The following is a 21994-nucleotide window of genomic DNA, read 5'->3' as shown; positions in this document are numbered from 1 at the left end:
AAGGGTTCTGCAACGGAACTAAACTTTAAGACAGTATTATAGTGAAAGAAAGAGGATCCAGATGAGATGGGAGTATGGTACTGCGAGAAGAATTTGACAGAGCTCTGAAAGACCTAAGTCGAAGAAAGGGATCTAGAGTGTACAACATTCCCTCAGAATTATGGAGATCCTTGGGAGACCCAGCCATGGCAAAACTCTTCCATCTGGTGAGCAAGATGTGTGAGACAAGCGAAATACCCTCAGATTTCTAGTAGAATATAATAATTCCAATTACAAAGAAAACAGGTGTTGACAGGTGTGAAAATTACCAAACTATCAGTTTAATAAGTCACTGCTGCAGAATACTAACATGCATTCCTTACAAAAGAACGAAAAATCTGACAGAAGCCGACTTCGGGGAAGATCAGTTTGTTGGAACATGCGACTTATCTTAGAAGATGGATTAAGGAAAGGCAAACCTACGTTTCTAGCATTCGTAGACTTAGAGAAAGCTTTTTACAATGTTGACTGGAATTCGCTCTTTGAAATTCTGAAGGAAGTAAGGATAAAATACAGGGAGTGAAAGGTTATTTACAATTTGTACAGAAACGAGATGGCAGTTATAAAGAGTCGGGGATCATGAAAACGAAGCAATGGTTGGGTAGGGAGTGAGGCAGAGTTGTAGCCCATTTCCAATGTCATTCAGTCTGCACATTGAGCAGTAAAGAAAACCAAAGAAAAATTTGGAGAAGGAATTAAAGTTCAGGGAACAAAAATGAAAACAAAAAGACGTTTTGCCAATGACAGTGTATTCGGTTAGAGACGTCAAACGACTTGGAAGAGTCGTTAAACGGAATGCATGAAGTATTGAATAGAGATTACAAAATGAACATCAACAAAAGCAAAAGGAGGATAATGGAATGTAGAGAATTTGATTAGGAAATGAGACATTAAGGGTAGTAGATGAGTTTCGCTGTTTGAATAGGAAAATAATGATGATGACCGTAGAAAACAGGATATGAAATGCAGCCAGACCGTAGAAAGGAAGGTACTTCTAGAAAAGAGGAATTTGTTAATAGCGAATACAAATTTAAGTGTTCGGGAGTCTTTCCTGAACATATTTATCTGGAGTATAGTTTTGTACTGAAGTGAAATGTGGGCGATATACTGTTCAGACAAGACAAGAATAAAGGCTTTTGAAATGTGGTGCTCCAGAGGAATGGTGCAGATTAAGATGGATAAATGGCATAACTGATGATGAGATACTGGACTGAATTTACAACAAAATTTGACGAAAATAAGCGACCGGTTGATCGGACACATTGAGAAGCATCAAGGAACTGTCAGTTTGGCATTGAAGGGAAGAGTGAGGAGGGGGTTGGGGGTAACAGGAGATAAAAATAGCTATCTGCATTACTACATTTTACTAAAAGGTGTGTTCACTTTATAATATACTTGCGAATGCGAGTTAAGCTGATCTCAGTCTCTGCTGTAGTGCTATTTCAATCATATATGGGGAACATCATATTTCATTGTAAAGAGTTTAACAACATAACATTCAGCTACGAATACATCAATATCATTTTTGTATCACACGCTATATGCACAGTGCGTCCCAGAACTGCTAGAACTGCTTGTGTGAAATTCCAAAACGAAATGTCATCTCGTGGTGAACTGTGGCGTTACGATCCTTGAAATTTGAACGACAGCGGTGTAGAAGGTCAAAGCGCCAGCACAGTTACAGCAGGCATCCTAGCCGCGAATGTAACAATTATTACCTGACACTCCTTGGAAAATGGCCGTGGAACAACGAGGAACCGTCAGGTTTTGTGTTGAGCTTTATGTTTGTGGGCGAAATCCGTCTAATTTAACCGAAATACCAAAAGGCAGGTTCCTGTTTGCTCTTTACGACCCCACAGAGAGCTTTTGTCGAGCAAAGAGATCACAGTTCTGGATCACCATATTCGTCGGATTTGCCCCCGGCCAACTTCTGCTTTTTCCCCAAATTGATGTCGGCAATGAAAGGACACCGTTGCGACACAGTTTAGGACATTAAAGAAAACTTTATCGCAGTAATAAATCAGTTCTAAAACAGGATTTCAGTGACCGTTTCAAAACACTTTTAACGCGATTTCAGCTGTTTATCGATTCAGGGGCAGACTATTTTGAATAAATACAGTGATTTTTTGAAAATATTTCCTGGCTCACATAGCCACGGTCTCAACGGTAGTGGGACACACTGTGTATTTTCTTCCATAAAATACTCTTCCCGGCACAAAACGTTAAGCGCCCAAAAGACATGGTTGGATGTCGATGTAACTTTGTACACATACATACCCTCAGCGAGTGTGTAAATAACTAGATTTGCAATTCACTGTGGCAGGGTAGAATGGTCAGCAAAGTGCATTAGCGTTGTTTATGTTTAGCGTTGTTACCAGACCGGAAGGATACATAAGGAGTGTGAATAGAGTCAGATGTTGAGTTATCAGTGTGAAGAATACGGAGATATTGCTTACTCTTGCTGAAAGGTGACTATTCGTCCCTTCCATATAGATCGATGAAATGTACCGTGCTGGTGGCGTCGTATAGAGTCTGCCATGCTCTGAAGCTGATTTGAAGGAAAATGGATCAAGTTAAGGACTTTATTTCATTTAAGCTCCTTTATTCCATTTTCCTTCCGAGTCACGAGTTGAGTAATTGTATGGATTATTGGGACGAAGCGCATCAGCATGGAAGGGGAATGTCTACCTCCATAGCTGAGTCCAGAATGAGATTTTCACTCTGCAGTGGATTGTGCGCTGATATGAAACTTGCTGGCAGATTAAAACTGTGTGCCCGACCGGGATTCGAACTCGGGACCTTTGCCTTTCGCGGGCAAGTGCTCTACCATCTGAGCTACCCAAGCATGACTCACGCTCCGCCCTCACAGCTTTACTTCTGCCAGTACCTCGTCCCCCAGGCTGTGGCTAAGCCATGCCTCCGCAATATCCTTTCTTTCAGGAGTGTTAGCTCTGCAGGTTCGGAGGAGAGCTTCTGTAAAGTTTGGAAGGTAGGAGACGAGGTACTGGCAGAAGTACAGCTGTGAGGACGTGGCGTGTGTCGTGCTTGGGTAGCTTAGATTGTAGGGCACTTGCCCGCGAAAGGCAAAGGTCCCGAGTTCGAGTCTCGGTCCGGCACACAGTTTTAATCTGCCAGGAAGTTCCATAGCTCAGTGGTTACAGCATTCGACAGTCTTGTGCGGTACCCAGATCTGATTCCTGGTAAAGCTAGGGATTTTTCGTTTGCTGGAGGATTGGTGTGGGGTGCACTCCACGTCGTGGGGTCAGCTGAGGAGCTACGCGACCGATTAGCAGCGGTTCCAAGTTCAAGAAAGCCGACAATGATGGGAGAGTAGTGTGCCGACCACATGCCCCTCCATACCGCATCCACTGACGCCACTGGCAGAGCATGCCTTGGGAATCGGCTGGGCCCAAATGACCCGTCTAGGGCCAGAATGCGGACATTTGTGTACCTCATGGCAGAGGAGGAAAAGGTCCAGTAACGGCGGAAACGTCGGTTGTGTTTTTCAAATGCTAATGAAAACTTCCACCAACCCCAAACAATACGTTTATTCGAGTGTGGCAAAGACGTCCATTGTATGAGGAGGACAGCAAACGTCTACAAAATCTCTTACCATCACTTGACGGGGAATCTTACTTTGGGAGAAAGAAAGAGGTGTGACGGAGATTCGATATAGTTCAATTTATTGCCACGAATTTTAGACCTGTTATATGGAAATTGTAATTGGTTGTACATATCCAATAATCATGTTGCCACACAATGATTTACTTTATATATACTCCTGGAAATGGAAAAAAGAACACATTGACACCGGTGTGTCAGACCCACCATACTTGCTCCGGACACTGCGAGAGGGCTGTACACACGCACGGCACAGCGGACACACCAGGAACCGCGGTGTTGGCCGTCGAATGGCGCTAGCTGCGCAGCATTTTTGCACCGCCGCCGTCAGTGTCAGCAAGTTTGCCGTGGCATACGGAGCTCCATCGCAGTCTTTAACACTGGTAGCATGCCACGACAGCGTGGACGTGAACCGTATGTGCAGTTGACGGACTTTGAGCGAGGGCGTATAGTGGGCATGCGGGAGGCCGGGTGGACGTACCGCCGAATTGCTCAACACGTGGGGCGTGAGGTCTCCACAGTACATCGATGTTGTCGCCAGTGGTCGGCGGAAGGTGCACGTGCCCGTCGACCTGGGACCGGACCGCAGCGACGCACGGATGCACGCCAAGACCGTAGGATCCTACGCAGTACCGTAGGGGACCGCACCGCCACTTCCCAGCAAATTAGGGACACTGTTGCTCCTGGGGTATCGGCGAGGACCATTCGCAACCGTCTCCATGAAGCTGGGCTACGGTCCCGCACACCGTTAGGCCGTCTTCCGCTCACGCCCCAACATCGTGCAGCCCGCCTCCAGTGGTGTCGCGACAGGCGTGAATGGAGGGACGAATGGAGACGCGTCGTCTTCAGCGATGAGAGTCGCTTCTGCCTTGGTGCGAATGATGGTCGTATGCGTGTTTGGCGCCGTGCACGTGAGCGCCACAATCAGGACTGCATACGACCGAGCACACAGGGCCAACACCCGACATCATGGTGTGGGGAGCGATCTCCTACACTGGCCGTACACCTCTACTGATCGTCGAGGGGACACTGAATAGTGCACGGTACATCCAAACCGTCATCGAACCCATCGTTCTACCATTCCTAGACCGGCAAGGGAACTTGCTGTTACAACAGGACAATGCACGTCCGCATGTATCCCGCGCCACCCAACGTGCTCTAGAAGGTGTAAGTCAACTACCCTGGCCAGCAAGATCTCCGAATCTGTCCCCCATTGAGCATGTTTGGGACTGGATGAAGCGTCGTCTCACGCGGTCTGCACGTCCAGCACGAACGCTGGTCCAACTGAGGCGCCAGGTGGAAATGGCATGGCAAGCCGTTCCACAGGACTACATCCAGCATCTCTACGACCGTCTCCATGGGAGAATAGCAGCCTGCATTGCTGCGAAAGGTGGATATACACTGTACTAGTGCCGACATTGTGCATGCTCTGTTGCCTGTGTCTATGTGCCTGTGGTTCTGTCAGTGTGATCATGTGATGTATCTGACCCCAGGAATGTGTCAATAAAGTTTCCCCTTCCTGGGACAATGAATTCACGGTGTTCTTATTTCAATTTCCAGGAGTGTATATAGTAGGAAGTTATGTTAACAGCAAACTTTGGTAATATTAATGCAGAAATAAAACAATATTGAAAATAAGATTCGATTAAAAAATATCACAAAATAAGATGTATTAACTCCAGTTCCAAGTGAATAACTTCCAGCTTGTATTACTAAATGTGTTATATGAAGCCTCGGAATAACTCGAGGTTTGCCGACCACAATATAACTGCACCTACTTCTAAACCTATTTCTTTTTACAGTATTCTACATTGGTACGTGCCTGCCTTGGCAGTCCTAAGGCCGACACACACCAGTGTGGGTGACCATAGCATTTTCATTTCTTTTGTTATAATATCTCTTATACATATGCCTGTCGTTATACATAATGGAGGAAACGCATTTTAAGACCTGTTGACGTTATCTTGATATTCAGAGCGTCCACTTGATCTTACAGACTGAAAGTAAGTTATGCAGTTCCCTTTTATACATTCGAGGCACAATCATACTGCCTGTAGTCCGCAAGATTTGGTCACTTACAATTTTTTGTAGGTCACAGTCTGATTGTGTGCAGTCTCTCTCTACCTGAAAAGGGGCAACTGAAACTGACATGATCGTCCGAACTTTCCTCTCCACCTTCGCGGATTGGTCTTTTACTACGTCCTACTCGATGCAGATTTTTCTGGTATGGGCGGTGACTTTTTAATAGGTGCACCGTACCTCGAGTAGGGTCTATGTCCCGCAGTTTGAGCCTGTTTCTACTGCTTGGTAATATGCTGTAAACCTGCCTTGCAGTTCTTCTAGTGTCCCAGTCAGACAGCCATTCATCTAACTTCCAGGCTCGTAGATGTCTTTTTATCAGTAATATGAGTTCCTGTGGTCTCTTACACCCGATCATATTGTCCACGCCTGAACCAATACAGCACTGGCCTTGAACATGCCACTATAGACACTCCTGGAAATGGAAAAAAGAACACATTGACACCGATGTGTCAGACCCACCATACTTGCTCCGCACACTGCGAGAGGGCTGTACAAGCAATGATCACACGCACGGCACAGCGGACACACCAGGAACCGCGGTGTTGGCTGTCGAATGGCGCTAGCTGCGCAGCATTTGTGCACCGCCGCCGTCAGTGTCAGCAAGTTTGCCGTGGCATACAGAGCTCCATCGCAGTCTTTAACACTGGTAGCATGCCGCGACAGCGTGGACGTGAACCGTATGTGCAGTTGACGGACTTTGAGCGAGGGCGTATAGTGGTCATGCGATAGGCCGGGTGGACGTACCGCCGAATTGCTCAACACGTGGGGCGTGAGTTCTCCACAGTACATCGATGTTGTCGCCAGTGGTCGGCGGAAGGTGCACGTGCCCGTCGACCTGGGACCGGACCGCAGCGACGCACGGATGCACGCCAAGACCGTAGGATCCTACGCAGTGCCGTAGGGGACCGCAACGCCACTTCCCAGCATATTAGGGACACTGTTGCTCCTGGGGTATCGGCGAGGACCATTCGCAACCGTCTCCATGAAGCTGGGCTACGGTCCCGCACACCGTTAGGCCGTCTTCCGCTCACGCCCCAACATCGCGCAGCCCACCTCCAGTGGTGTCGCGACAGGCAATGGAGGGACGAATGGAGACGTGTCGTCTTCAGCGATGAGAGTCGATTCTGCCTTGGTGCCAATGATGGTCGTATGCGTGTTTGGCGCCGTGCACGTGAGCGCCACAATCAGGACTGCATACGACCGAGGCACACAGGGCCAAAACCCAGCATCATGGTGTGGGGAGCGATCTCCTACACTGGCCGTACACCTCTACTGATCGTCGAGGGGACACTGAATAGTGCACGGTACATCCAAACCGTCATCGAACCCATCGTTCTACCATTCCTAGACCGGCAAGGGAACTTGCTGTTCGAACAGGACAATGCACGTCCGCATGTATCCCGTGCCACCCAACGTGCTCTAGAAGGTGTAAGTCAACTACCCTGGCCAGCAAGATCTCCGGATCTGTCCCCCATTGAGCATGTTTGGGACTGGATGAAGCGTCGTCTCACGCGGTCTGCACGTCCAGCAGGAACGCTGGTCCAACTGAGGCGCCAGGTGGAAATGGCATGGCAAGCCGTTCCACAGGACTACATCCAGCATCTCTACGATCATCTCCATGGGAGAATAGCAGCCTGCATTGCTGCGAAAGGTGGATATACACTGTACTAGTGCCGACATTGTGCATGCTCTGTTGCCTGTGTCTATGTGCCTGTGGTTCTGTCAGTGTGATCATGTGATGTATCTGACCCCAGGAATGTGTCAATAAAGTTTCCCTTTTCCTGGGACAATGAATTCACGGTGTTCTTATTTCAATTTCCAGGAGTGTACATCGGGCATATCCCGAGGATCACCAGTGACCCCTCGACAGGTTAGTGCGAAAGGCACCGATGAGGTTCGTAAGGGAAACTCTCCATCGCACCCCTCTCAGATTTAGTGGTGAGATGGCTCAGTGGATAGCCTGTCAGAAAACGAACACAGATCAAGCTTGAAAACGGGAAGAAGGTGTGGTAAACTGCGAAAAAGAAGCAAAATAGAAAAAAATTAAGGGTCCAAGCTTAAGATGTGCAACATCGAGCGAATTTGGCGAGCCAAGGCGTCGTGGTTATGTGATCACTGTATCGGATTACGCATGGCGACGTCCGTGTTCGAATCTCCCTTGTGCCCTGTGTGTGTTTTTTTCCGTTACAAAGTTGTGATTAGTCCACCCTGTCACTGACACGTCTCTTTGCTGTATTGAAATTGTGTCTGTGTCGTGGGGCAATACCCGTTTCGAACAGCGAGGTATAAGGAAAGGACCTCCAAGCCTCCCTATTTCCTATCTGTTCCACGCAATTACCATATGTTATGACTCTTGCGCTCCGTTTTGGAAGTTTTGACACTTGAATTCCTTTGTTGTAACACAGTTCACAGCCCTGTACTTGTTGTTTTCATTTCAGTGAGAGGTTTATGCGGCATCTCAGCTGCTCCCACTATTCATTACATTTACTTGCGGTGATAATATATTCATGTGGTAAACATGACTCATATTCTATAACCAGTGTATAATATTACAACTGCCATGACTACAGAAGGAGAACAGACACGACAAAGAGAGAACGGAAAGTTCATAATTTTGTGGAAAAAAGAGGAACCAGTGAGTTTTGAACACGAATCTCCTGCTTTGTACTGTGACCACATCGTCACGACACCGAACTTCTTTCGATTCGCTCGATGTTGCATATCTTGAGCTTTCACTGTTCACTGTTTCTGTTTCGCTTGTTGTTTCACAGTTCAGTACACCTTTCAGTTTTCATAATTGATCAGTGTTCAGTTTTTGACGGTTAGCCACTGTGCCACCTAACCCCAAAATCGGAGGGGTTGCGACGGCGAGTGATAAATATACTGCGCTCAATTCGTCGCAGTAGCTGCCTAATACATTGAAGAGTGAAAGAAACTGATACCCCTGTGTAATATCGTGTAGAGGCAGCGCGAGCACGCAACGCGGCTTGGCATGGACTCCACCAATGTCTGAAGTAGTGCCGGAGGGAACTGACACCATGAGTCCCGCGGAGCTGTCCATTAATACGCAACAGTACGAGGGGGTGGAGTTCTCTTCTGAACATTGCAAGGCATCCCAGATAAGCGCAATAATGTTCATGTCTGGGGAGTTTGGTGGCCAGCGAAAGTGTTAAAACTCCGAAGAGTGTTCTTGGAGCCACTCTGTAACAATTCTCGACATGTGGGGTGTCGTATTGTCCTGCAGGTATTGCCGAAATCCTTCGGAATGCACAATGGACACGAATGGATGCAGACGATCAGATAGGATGCTTACGTACGTGTCACCCGTAGAGCCGTATCTAGACGTATCAGGGGTCCCACACAACTTCAACTGCACGCGCTCCACACCATTACAGAGCCTCCACCAGCTTGAACAATCACCTGTTGACATGCAGGGTCCATCGTTTAATGAGACTGCCTCCATACCCGTACACGTCCATCTGCTCGATACAATTTAAAACGAGACTCGTCCGACCAGGCAGCATGTTTCCAATCATCAAAAGTCCAATATCGGTATTGACGGGCCCAGGCAAGGCATAAGGCTTTGTGTCGTGCAGACATCAAGGGTACAAGAGTGGACCGATATCGATGATGTTTCGTTGAATGGTTCGCACGCTGACACTTGCTGTTGGCCCAGCGCTGAAATCTGCAGCAATTTGCGGAAGGGTTGCACTTCTATGACGCAGTCTTCGTTGTTCTCACTGTTGCAGGATGCTTTTCCGGCCGCAGCGATGTCGGCAATTTGATTTTTTACCGGGTTCCTGAAATTCACAGTACACTCGTAAAATGGTCGTACGCGTAAGTCCCCACTTCATCGTTACCTCGGAAATGCTGTGTCCCATAACTCGTGCGCCGACTATAACACCACGTTCAAACTTACTTAAATCTTGATAACCGGCCATTGTAGCAGCAGTAACCGGTCTAACAACTGTGCCAAACTCTTGTTGCCTTATAAACGCGTTGCCGACCGCAGCGCCGTATTCTGTCTGGTTACATATCTTTGTATTTAAATACGCATTAGATTAGATTAGATTAGATTAATACTTGTTCCATAGATCATGAATACGACACTTCGTAATGATGTGGAACGTGTCAGGTTAATGAAAGATGTCTCTACAAGATATTACATTACACAAAATATTGCATGACACAAATGCTTAAGTTAGTTTTTTTCCCTCCCTTAATTTATATCTAAAAATTCAGCCAATGAGTAGAAGGAGTTGTCATCTAGAAATTCTTTTAATTTATTTTTAAATGTTGGTTGACTATCTGTCAGGATTTTGATGCTGTTTGGTAGGTGACCAAAGACTTTTATGGCAGCATAATTTACCCCCTTCTGTGCCAAAGTCAGATTTAACCCTGCATAGTGAAGATCATCCTTTCTCCTGGTGTTATAGCTATGCACACTGCTATTAATTTTGAACTGGGCTGGATTATTAACAACAAATTTCATAAGTGAATATATATACTGTGAGGTTACTGTGAGGATCCCTAGATCCTTAAATAGACGTCTGCAAGATGACCGTGGGTGGGCTCCAGCAATTATTCTGATTACACATTTTTGAGCAATGCCAGTTTCTTTGACGCTTCAATGTAGAAGGCGATTCGACCAGACACTGGCAGCGAAGTTCACAATGACGTGGAAGATAACTTCATGATATGACCGCACCACATGCAAAGATAATTTATAGTCAGCAGTGACAGCACGGGATATCTTGTGCACAATTCTAGCCGCTTTGTGAGTAACAGATTTCACATGTCCTAGAAACTTCCTTTTCTCGACTAGAAGAATGCCTAAATATTTACAAACAGTGCTGCGTTTTACAGGTATTCTCTCAGCCTTCGAGAAGGATTTCTGGCAAGAGAAAGTCTTCCCTTTGTTACCCTTTCACCAATGCTGCATCTGAGCAAACACGTTAGTCGTCTTTTTGTCAAGTCGCGTTATCGAGTCTACAGATGCAGCTGCTAGGATGTCATCTGCGTGATGCAACGACACCTTCAATAACATCTGCCCAGTCTGACAGATGTAATAGGATTTGAATACTAAGAAACCAGAACAGTGGACCACTTGTAGAGCCTTGAGGACAGTCCTTGGTAATCTTTTTTGATTACCATGTTTTGCCACGCAGGCCACTGGGCGCTACGTCCACAATAATAATCTACTAAGCTCTTATATGGGGTTTGGAGACACTGAGGTCTTAGAAACATGCGAACATCGCAGGCCACCATAGATTTTCAAATGCGCCTGCGATATCAATCATGAGCGCGACTGCATACTTCGTTGTCGAATTGTGTAAAATTTGAAGATCATGTACACACTGTCCCTTTCAGAATTCATATTGATATTGTTTTAGGCCCAAGAACTGCCTTGGGCCCTGCAGCCGGTCACAGAGCAGACGCTCCTAACTTTGGTCAAGACGTTTAATAAGGAAGTAGCTCTGTCGCTTTTCGGTGATGCCGGGTCTTTATCCTTTCCGTTTTTAATCCCTAGTGCTCTAGCCGTTTTTCATATCACCGAGATCCTACCTACTCACAACGCCTCGTTTATTAATGCTGTTAAATACTGATCTATCAGTGGACCTTCCGTCTGCACGTCATCAAGGTAGACGCCGCTTGGACCACGTGCCTTTCCAGTTTTGAGTTTGAAAATTGCTATAGCAGCTTCTTCTTGAGCGGAAGGTGTCGTCAACATCTGTTGTATTCATTATGTAGTTCACTTCGACGTTGTACATGTATTTCAGTATCTATGTTTGTGTTACCTTTAGGAAGTAGACGGAGATGGCAAAATGCAGGACTGCATATGTGAGAACCATTTGCGTGTTTCGATTCTAACGAAAACTTCTCCCTACCACTCGACAATTTAGGACATAAGAGATAAGTGCAGGAAGTAAAACGGACAAAAAAATGCATGACCCGTGATTAGAATATTCCAGATCCACGGGTTGTCTTCCCTCTCTACGCGCGACAGAACGCAGTTTTGGAGGAGACAGAGACGACCAAGGGTGAGAGAGAGAGAGAGAGAGAGAGAGACAGAGAGAGAGAGAGGGAGAGAGAGAGAGACTAAGGGACACACAATTCTAAGCCTTGGGATGAATAGATGTTTTAAAATTTAAAGAACTTGTGTCATCACCCTTTGCATGTGAAAGGAACACCCGTGAGAGAGTGGAGGAGGCAGAGGACGAAGTAAGGCGCATTTCTAGAAAAGGACGGTAAAATTATTACAGGAGGACAACAGCCTGATTGGCCAGAGCTTTCCCAACTCGTAAGGATTGCAGAACGATCTGATTTGCGTGGATGCTTTCGGGGCGGAGTACGTCAGCTGACAAGCTGGCGGACGGAGGAGACGCAGGCGCTTCTACGGTGTTAGATTGCTGTTGACAAGTTCACAGAACCGGGTGTGTAACGTCTCCAGTTTCCTGGGAGGACCCGCTTTATGCTATAGCACGTCGCGTTCTTTTTCGTCTATGTCTACTTCATTCAGTCAAATATGACAGACATTTGGAGTGGTTCTTATGTTCTCACAGTGATGTTGGGCGCAACCAAAGTGATAGACGTCAGTCAGTCCGCCTCTCGTATGATATCAGTGGCCTTGTCCGAGTGCTGCAAGTCCGCGACTAATGATTCAGGTGTCCATTAGTTGTTCTCGGATAGCAGGCACAGCTGTGAAGCGGTTACGATGCCTCGGACTAGGCAGATGTTTAAAAAGACCTGGAAGAGTTTTCTGCTAGAAATTGTTTATGGGAACCGAATGAGCGAACAAGTACAGACCTCCCTGGGTAGTGGAGCCAGATGAAAAGAGCTTCTAAGGGCCTATTGTACAAACATCGCTGACTGGAGATCAGTTTTGACTTTAGTTCAGAAATTGAAATCTGTTCAGGAGTCCGCTCTAATGTAAAACACTAAACAAGGATCCATCAAAGTAGGTTCGATGTTGATATAAGATAGCGAGAAACATGCTTGGCAACAGCCCCGACATTAATCATACATCGTAGATGCACAGTATTTACTGTCATGTTACGGAGATGAAAGAAAGTAAACAGAAAAAGAAAAAAGAAGAAGATTTTTTGCTGGAAATCGCATTGAGCCAATATAACAACACAACAGAAAGCAAAAAAAAAACTAATAAAGTTACTACAACCAACAAGGAAAAGGCGTAACTGTTTTTTTTTTGTTTTGTAAACACATTGTTAATTCGCAGAAGAGCTTCTGTAAAGTTTGGAAGGTAGGAGACGAGATACTGGCAGAAGTAAAGCTGTGAGTACCGGGCGTGAGTCGTGCTTCGGTAGCTCAGATGGTAGAGCACTTGCCCGCGAAAGGCAAAGGTCCCGAGTTCGAGTCTCGATCGGGCATACAGTTTTAATCTGCCAGGAAGTTTCATATCAGCGCACACTCCGCTGCAGAGTGAAAATCTCATTCTGGAAACATTGTTAATAAATTCCACTCCCTGCATAGTAATTCCTGTTGGCTTCATTTTCTGTTGGCTCGGAAAATGAAGCCAACAGAAGTTACAACGCAGTGAGTGTGCAATTTATTTGGGTGTTGTGTTATCCTCATCATCATTTTATCCCCATCTTCGACGCGCAAGTCGCCCAATGTGGCGTGGAATGCAGTAAGTACTTGCCCTCGGCGGCCGAACTTCCCCGAATGGGGGACTCACGGCCCACAGTGCCGTACGCTCATTTCCATTTTTCTATTGGTTCTGAACATTTTTCGTTGAAAGTTTTTCATTCCGAAGTTACGTGTGATGCTTTTACACATTTTGATATGCTCCGATTAGGCTTACCGTCTGAGATTGCTAGCATATTTGACGAAAGCCATCAGCAACGATTCCTATATGTCTCTGCACTTTTGCCATTAGAATGTATGGGGATATGGGTACAGTCCAGAGCATCTAAATTACCAGGAACATGTGATATTTGATGAAAACCACGCTGCGTTTTCGTCGTACCATTTTCTTCCATAGGTATTGACAGATGGCATACCACCCTCTCACTTTAACCATATTGTCAGTCACATTAAAGTTCATATTTTATGTCATGATTTCGATATTCCCCAGTACTACATTTGCTATATGTGGTAATGATTTTTTACATGACGAAATTGTGGGCAGAATATTCATATAACTGCATGTGTAACCTGTACGAACTTGTACCCAAAGGGCCATGGTGGAGGATATGGAGAACGGGGAGAGAGATGGATTAGAGGCCACAAACGCTGAGCGCAGCAGCCTGACTCTGTGAGTGATTCTGGGAAACAGCGCTCTGTGGATCGTACCTACAGAGGGACTTCTGGCGGATGCCCTCTCGTCCTTCCGCTTAGGATCGGACAGAAGGGTGCCGGTTCGCAGAACATTTTACCTAGGCCAGGCGACCATCTGTTGCGAAGGTGGTCACCTGTTGGAAGGTGGGTTGAGGAAGCTATTTAAGAGAGACTACTTTAAACTGGCCTTTCGTGCAAACGGCGAGAAGATCATAAAATTCTGTGCATTCTCTTGTTGGAATCTGGGACGATACGGACAGAGTGGCTGGTGCACGTGTTTAGTGGAGGCAAGACTGTAACTTCCCTTGACGCCAGGATGTCACCAGGTTTTTTTGGCCAGCGGAAATAACATATATTTCATGGGCATGACTGCCTGGGAAGTTTAACAACCTTCTTTCAGAAATTGGAAATGGTCCTGTTCCTTATTTATATAAATGATATGCCCTCTAGTATTATGGGCAACTCTAAAATACACTCCTGGAAATGAAAAAAGAAAACATTGACACCGGTGTGTCAGACCCACCATACTTGCTCCGGACACTGCGAGAGGGCTGTACAAGCAATGATCACACGCACGGCACAGCGGACACACCAGGAACCGCGGTGTTGGCTGTCGAATGGCGCTAGCTGCGCAGCATTTGTGCACCGCCGCCGTCAGTGTCAGCAAGTTTGCCGTGGCATACAGAGCTCCATCGCAGTCTTTAACACTGGTAGCATGCCGCGACAGCGTGGACGTGAACCGTATGTGCAGTTGACGGACTTTGAGCGAGGGCGTATAGTGGTCATGCGGGAGGCCGGGTGGACGTACCGCCGAATTGCTCAACACGTGGGGCGTGAGTTCTCCACAGTACATCGATGTTGTCGCCAGTGGTCGGCGGAAGGTGCACGTGCCCGTCGACCTGGGACCGGACCGCAGCGACGCACGGATGCACGCCAAGACCGTAGGATCCTACGCAGTGCCGTAGGGGACCGCAACGCCACTTCCCAGCAAATTAGGGACACTGTTGCTCCTGGGGTATCGGCGAGGACCATTCGCAACCGTCTCCATGAAGCTGGGCTACGGTCCCGCACACCGTTAGGCCGTCTTCCGCTCACGCCCCAACATCGTGCAGCCCACCTCCAGTGGTGTCGCGACAGGCAATGGAGGGACGAATGGAGACGTGTCGTCTTCAGCGATGAGAGTCGATTCTGCCTTGGTGCCAATGATGGTCGTATGCGTGTTTGGCGCCGTGCACGTGAGCGCCACAATCAGGACTGCATACGACCGAGGCACACAGGGCCAAAACCCAGCATCATGGTGTGGGGAGCGATCTCCTACACTGGCCGTACACCTCTGCTGATCGTCGAGGGGACACTGAATAGTGCACGGTACATCCAAACCGTCATTGAACCCATCGTTCTACCATTCCTAGACCGGCAAGGGAACTTGCTGTTCGAACAGGACAATGCACGTCCGCATGTATCCCGTGCCACCCAACGTGCTCTAGAAGGTGTAAGTCAACTACCCTGGCCAGCAAGATCTCCGAATCTGTCCCCCATTGAGCATGTTTGGGACTGGATGAATCGTCGTCTCACGCGGTCTGCACGTCCAGCAGGAACGCTGGTCCAACTGAGGCGCCAGGTGGAAATGGCATGGCAAGCCGTTCCACAGGACTACATCCAGCATCTCTATGATCGTCTCCATGGGAGAATAGCAGCCTGCATTGCTGCGAAAGGTGGATATACACTGTACTAGTGCCGACATTGTGCATGCTCTGTTGCCTGTGTCTATGTGCCTGTGGTTCTGTCAGTGTGATCATGTGATGTATCTGACCCCAGGAATGTGGCAATAAAGTTTCCCCTTCCTGGGACAATGAATTCACGGTGTTCTTATTTCAATTTCCAGGAGTGTATTTCCGTTTGCTGATGACACTAGCTTGGTAGTGAAGGATGTTGTGCGCAACATTGACTCGGTTTCAAGTAGCGCAGTACTCGACCTCAGTTCATGGCTTGTAGAAAATAAACTAACGTTAAATCACTGTAAGACTCAGTTTTCACAGTTTCTAACACACAATTCAACAAAACCTGACGTTTTAATCTCACAGAACGGTCATATGATTAGTGAAACTAAACAGTTCAAATTTCTAGGTGTTCAGATAGATAGTAAGCTGTCGTGGAAAGCCCATGTTCCGGATCTTGTTCATAGAACTTAGTACTGCTATTTTCACTATTCGAACGGTATCGAAAGTGAGTGATACTTCGACACGAAAATTAGTCTACTTTGCTTATTTTCATTTGCTTATGTCGTATGGTATTATATTTTGGGGTGACTCTTCCCATTCTAGAAGGATATTTTTGGCTCAGAAACGGCGGTTCGGGCAATAAGTGGTGTGAGTTCACGAACCTCTTGTCGACCTCTGTTCACGTGTCTGGGTATTTTGACATTGGCCTCTCAATATGTATATTCATTACTGTCGTTTCTTGTTATCAATATTAGTTTATTTCCAACAATAAGCAGCTTTCACTCGGTTAATACTCGGCAGAAATCAAACCTCCATTTGGATCGGACTTCCTTAACTCTTGTGCAAAAAGGTGTGCAGTATACTGCTGCATCCATTTTCAATAAGCTGCCACTCGAATTAAAAAATCTTAGCAGTAATCCTCGCGCTTTCAAATCGAAACTGAAGAGTTTCCTCATGGGTCACTCCTTCTATTCTGTCGAGGAGTTCCTTGAAAACTTAAGCTTGTTCTCATTGTACTGCTGATAGCGTTTGCTTAAACTTATGGACTGATTTTCTTTCAGGATCATGAACGTTTATTTTTATCTGTTATTACTTTTATGTTGTAAGTTCATGTACTGACACGTTCCATGACGTTGGAGATTTGCTCCTCAATTTCGTCCTACGGAACTTGACATGTAAATAAAATAAAATAAATAAAATAAGGATTAGAGCTCTCTGTAAACGAGGGTCTGTGGTCTCGTCTAGGTAGACGTTTTTTTGCCAAAGTATGGCCATGCTTACCATGAAAACGACACCTCCCTATTCTGAAATCTCCTTTTTTCAGACAAAAGAGATTTGGAGTCGCTGATTGGCTTCTCCCAGGCTATGCAAAGAGGAGGCTTGCTCCCCCAGCGTGGGAAAGCCAGTAGTACTGTATCTAGATTGGCTACCAGGCCAACAGAACAGTGAAGAGCGGAGAGTCAGTGAGTAGAGAATAGCTCGATTGATTTGTGCAATGTGGGAGCGCTGTCATTTTTGCTAATTCTGCCTCGTACCGAAGCTTGGTGGAAAGTGGTTGTGGTTCTTCGTCTTTTCATGTTCTGGTCTTCCCCTGGTGGAGAACTTTAGGTCTTTCCCTAGTGGGTAAGACTCGTGGACTGTATCTAGGGATGGAGTAACAGCCAGTGGCAGCTTCCAGTTGTATCAGCAGTGGAACTGCATACCATCTCGAACACATCATGTGTCAACAGGGTGAACCTATTCGTTTTGAGTCGGCCGCCTAAAGTTTGATAATTCCAATACGCACTGCCGTGCCTTTGAGTCAAATTAGTTTGGAGAGACCAGCGAACTGGTGCACCTGACACTGAAATCTGTCGGGATTTCCCACCTTTTGATAATCAGAGCGCCAGACAACGTAGTTTGTAGATTTTCTTGGACGTATCAGAACGTTATAGCTGCCACAGCACAGCGCTCCTCGCCCACAGGTCTCGGGTGAACCATAGTTTGTGGTACACTTGGTCGTAGTTGATTCCAGTAAAACAGAGTTGTGCCCCACAGTGGACTCACTTACACAAAGTCAGACTACATTGTAAAAGGAATTAATTCAGAGGAGAATTTGTATAGCTTACACCCCTATGTATGCTTTGCCAGTCATCTACACAAAGTCAGACTGCACCGTAAAAGGGATTAATTGAGAGGGGAATTTGTATAGCTTCCACCCCTATGTATGCTTTGCCAATCAAACAGCATTCCTTTTCCAACCTGTGCTTGTCATTTTTGTGTAAAATTTGTCAGCCAGTCGTAGTTACAAAAGGAATAATAAAACTTGTCATTGTTTTGTAAACTTAAATACGCCACTGTTCTCATTCATAGTTCCTTATCAATTCACAGTTTTATATTATTGTAGTGGTACATGGGTACACCACCAATGTAAGTTTCAATGTTATTAAATTAATTAATTTGATTATTAATTTGAGTTTTTAAACTGACCATAGGCATAACAACAACAGTGCCATAAGTAAATTCATATATATATAACAATTTGAAGGTTACTGGGAAGATAAAACTTTTCTTTATATAAAAATAATAAAATAGCTAAATCTGATTAAAGTAAGTGAAAGCTTGCAGTATTTTGATGAACAGTTCTTCAGTTGGCCAATGCAGGCCAATGCCTTGAGACTGCAAGCTGTTGCTGCAACTGTTTGAACAAATTACCACCATCATCTGAAAGTTTCCTGTAGAACAAAGTCTTAATGGTGTATGTAGCATGCACATAGGAGACAGTGGCTTGTTTCATTTGGTGATTTCAGCAGATTCGTAATCTCTCAACTTTAGTTCTAAAAGCTGCACAGTTTTTTTTTTTTTTTTTAATCTTAAATGATTCATCACTTAATTTCAAGAATGAGTTCACCCTATGCCATCCTCAGCAGACACATAGGAATACTCAGATATCTGCAAAGGTAACAAAAAGAAACAAAATACTATAATTCACAACGTGTAATTTTCTTGCACACAAAATCATGCCCAACATAGTGGTCCAGAATGGTCAGAAAACAGAAGGCTTATGTGCTTGCAGAATGCTGTGTTGTTATAACTATCTTTATGGCTAATACAGCAGAGACAGTTGCATCAAATGAAAAAATTTCTAGAATTGACCTGGAATTTGAAACTGACTTTCCTCATATGAGAGAAAACGTAAGATCTGATCTACTGAAACAGTTGTACAAGTATAGCCTGATAAATAACAGCTTTCTAAACAACTTAACGTGTGCTTGCTTTTTCTCCTAAATTCATCAGTGCTTTAGCAGTTTCCATAGCAGTGTAGTCATGTTTTCAACTGTTCAAAAATTAATCTATGTTGTATAGTTGCTGCTACTAGAGCTGAGAGAGTATATTTATAAGAGCTGTTCATGATTGGCTGTTGTCAATATCAATAAATGTAATTGTTCATGGTAAGTATTCTGAATTTTCCTTTCTTAGTCTGCTCCTGTGTATCTATAAAATGTCTCGAAATTAATTACATAAATTGTGAGACGTCTCCATGAATTGTTATGAGATAAATTATTAGCTTCACTCACTATGTACTTAACCTTATAGATCAAAAATAATGTTTCGTGCTTCAACAGTGTGGGAGTGGCTTAGTTATATATTTACATGTTAATAACCACTTTTTTATAATTTCAATTCGTATTTGCGAAAAACAAAAGCATTGTTGTGTAACGTCACTACACTGTAAACTGATGATTATATTTGAACCTGACTTTGATCCATAAATTTTCTCCAGTCAAAGCTGATCCTACTTCAGCACAGTATAATCTGGGATTAACGTTCATACAACGTGGATTTCCGAGTTAAGCTTGATCTCACATTATTTTCTATGTTAATCTAAGGTCAATTGGCCCTACTTCAAGTGCAGGGAGCTGTTCATATGATTATTGTTTAAGCAAAAGCTGCTGGTGCTGACAAAGTTTTTACTGCTCAGAAGTGAGTTGGAAGTGCTCTTTATACGACCAGTAAATAAATATTCAGCATGCTGTCTTTAAGATAATATCAGTTTTTGTACTTCCATTTTGTACTGAAAAGTTAGTAGAATTCAATAAAAATGAATTTCATTTAATAATGTTATAGTCAGATAGGCTGTATTATTATATTACATTATATTGACACACAAAACATAGACACTAGTAGGTTACTATATTTTTCGTGCATCACAAAGTCATTCATTACATGGCATCTTCTTGTTTACAGAAAACACATTAATTATACAAAAGAAATATTAGCAAAATATTTGGAATTTTCACAAGTACATACAGTTGACACCTTTTTAAGCAGCAAGCAATATCAACCAACACCTCAGGGTACATTTCTTCACTGATGAAATTTACTCTCAGGTATCGTTTTAAATCTAAAAGGTATTATGACTTTCATGAACACAATACCAGATGAGAAATATGATCTGTAGAATCCTCTGATGAACTAAAGCATCCAAAAGAGAGACGAAGTATTTTAATTTGCAGATTAAGGTTATATATATATATATATATATATATATATATATATATATATATATATATATATATATATATATATATATATATTGTGTGTGTTATCATCATATGAATTACATTAATTGCACAAAAGTTGCAAATAATTTACACACATAGACACTACCCAAGGAGCTCTGTACTTGTTTGCACATTCAGCACACGTGTGTGTATACACAGACACACACATATAGAATGTGCAATCAAGTACAGATCTCCCTGGGTAGTGTCTGTGTGTGTAAATTATCTGCAGTCTTTGTGCAATTAATGTAATTCATATAATGGTACCATATTAATTCTGAACATGATCAGTAGTATAAGTAATTTACTAAATAAATTTATGCATCATGAAGTTGTGGACAACAGCCTAGCTGCAGTGGTACACTGGTTCCCGTCAGATCACCAAAGTTAAGCGCTGTCGGGCGTGGCCAGCACTTGGATTGGTGACCATCTGGGCCGCCATGTGCTGTTGCCATTTTTGGGGTGCACTCAGCCTCATGATGCCAATTGAGGAGCTACTCGACCGCATAGTAGGTACTCTGGTCAAAGAAAACCATCCTAGCAACCGGAAGAGCGGGTGTTCTGACCACACACCCCTCTTATCCGCATCCTCAGCCAAGGATGACACGGTGGTCGGATTGTCCCGATGAGCCACATATGGCCTGAAGATGGAGCACATCATCAAGTTCTATTGTAAAATTCATTGCTGTAAAAACACTGTAAACAATACATCCCAGAGGAAATTTTTCTTTATACTGTAAAAATTTGCTCATTTCCTTCAAAACATTTTGTTTTTGCATTTAAATTATTGTTCTTTCTGTGAGAATTATGTAGAGTTGCAAAGGAAATGATACCTCCAAAAAGTACCAAATATATTGAATTACTGTTTTATGTTGATGGTAAAAATAAAATCACATATTGCCATAGTATTAATTTTTGTAGGCTTGTTTAAGATTTAATTTAATCAATGAAACCTGAAAAGTGCTATTCATATAAATGTTGCAGGATGAACATGGCCTAGAGGTTGACTTCACAGAAACATGCAAATTAGATAGTCAGAACTATAGAGAGTTCCAGACCAACATGTCATGTGGTGCATTTAAGGTATTGTCAAATGCTGTAAAAAAGGCTTGTCGAAATAAAAAGCAATAAACTGAAACAAAGACAACAATAAGATGAATATCAATCTTAATTATCTTGTAAGTTTTGACATCATTCATTATTTTGTTGCTGTTCCTTTTGTGTGTGGTCCTAAAGTAAACAATTTTAAGTATATCTAGCAAATGCTTCAAAACTTTCAAGAAGTTGTTGATAGTAAAATTTAACTAAGGATGTATCTGCATTGAATGTGACACAAAAGTAGCATTCAGTGCCCTAAGACACAATACTTCAAAAGAACAGAACATAATATCAGTATTAAATCACTTCAAGAGCTTCTGGACAGTTTTCTGGATTAATTATTAACATGCTGATGTCATGAGATCATATAATCATTGTAGTTGGTTGCATTTCGCAATCCAATGTTAACGTCTTCTCATTACATTCCTTTTTATTGCTATCTTCTGTACATTTTGTTGTTTCTTAAATTCCATGACAGTATATTATTCTTGTGAGTACTTGCTGTAGTTGTTCAATGAGTTAAATTGATCCTTCTAATCTGTATTTTATTTTAGAAGATATATAATTAGAATTTATAAGAAAACATTAGTC

At 44.0% G+C, this 21994-nt stretch overlaps 1 protein-coding gene across 1 annotated transcript in view; it reads left to right on the top strand.

Annotated features, from left to right (window-relative positions):
• The window catches only part of LOC126310605 (uncharacterized), a 78447-nt gene extending 56968 nt beyond the window's left edge, over positions 1 to 21479 (top strand). The window contains exon 4 of the mRNA XM_049992113.1: positions 21290 to 21479. Coding sequence (XP_049848070.1) covers positions 21290 to 21436 — 147 coding nt within the window. The 3' untranslated portion in view covers positions 21437 to 21479. The remainder of the gene's footprint in view (positions 1 to 21289) is intronic.
• Positions 21480 to 21994: the final 515 nt, after the last annotated feature.

This window comes from Schistocerca gregaria, chromosome 1 (genome assembly GCF_023897955.1).
Source record: "Schistocerca gregaria isolate iqSchGreg1 chromosome 1, iqSchGreg1.2, whole genome shotgun sequence".
NCBI lineage: Eukaryota > Metazoa > Arthropoda > Insecta > Orthoptera > Acrididae > Schistocerca > Schistocerca gregaria.
Note: the sequence above shows the minus strand (reverse complement) of the source record. Positions and strands in the feature narration are given on the sequence as shown.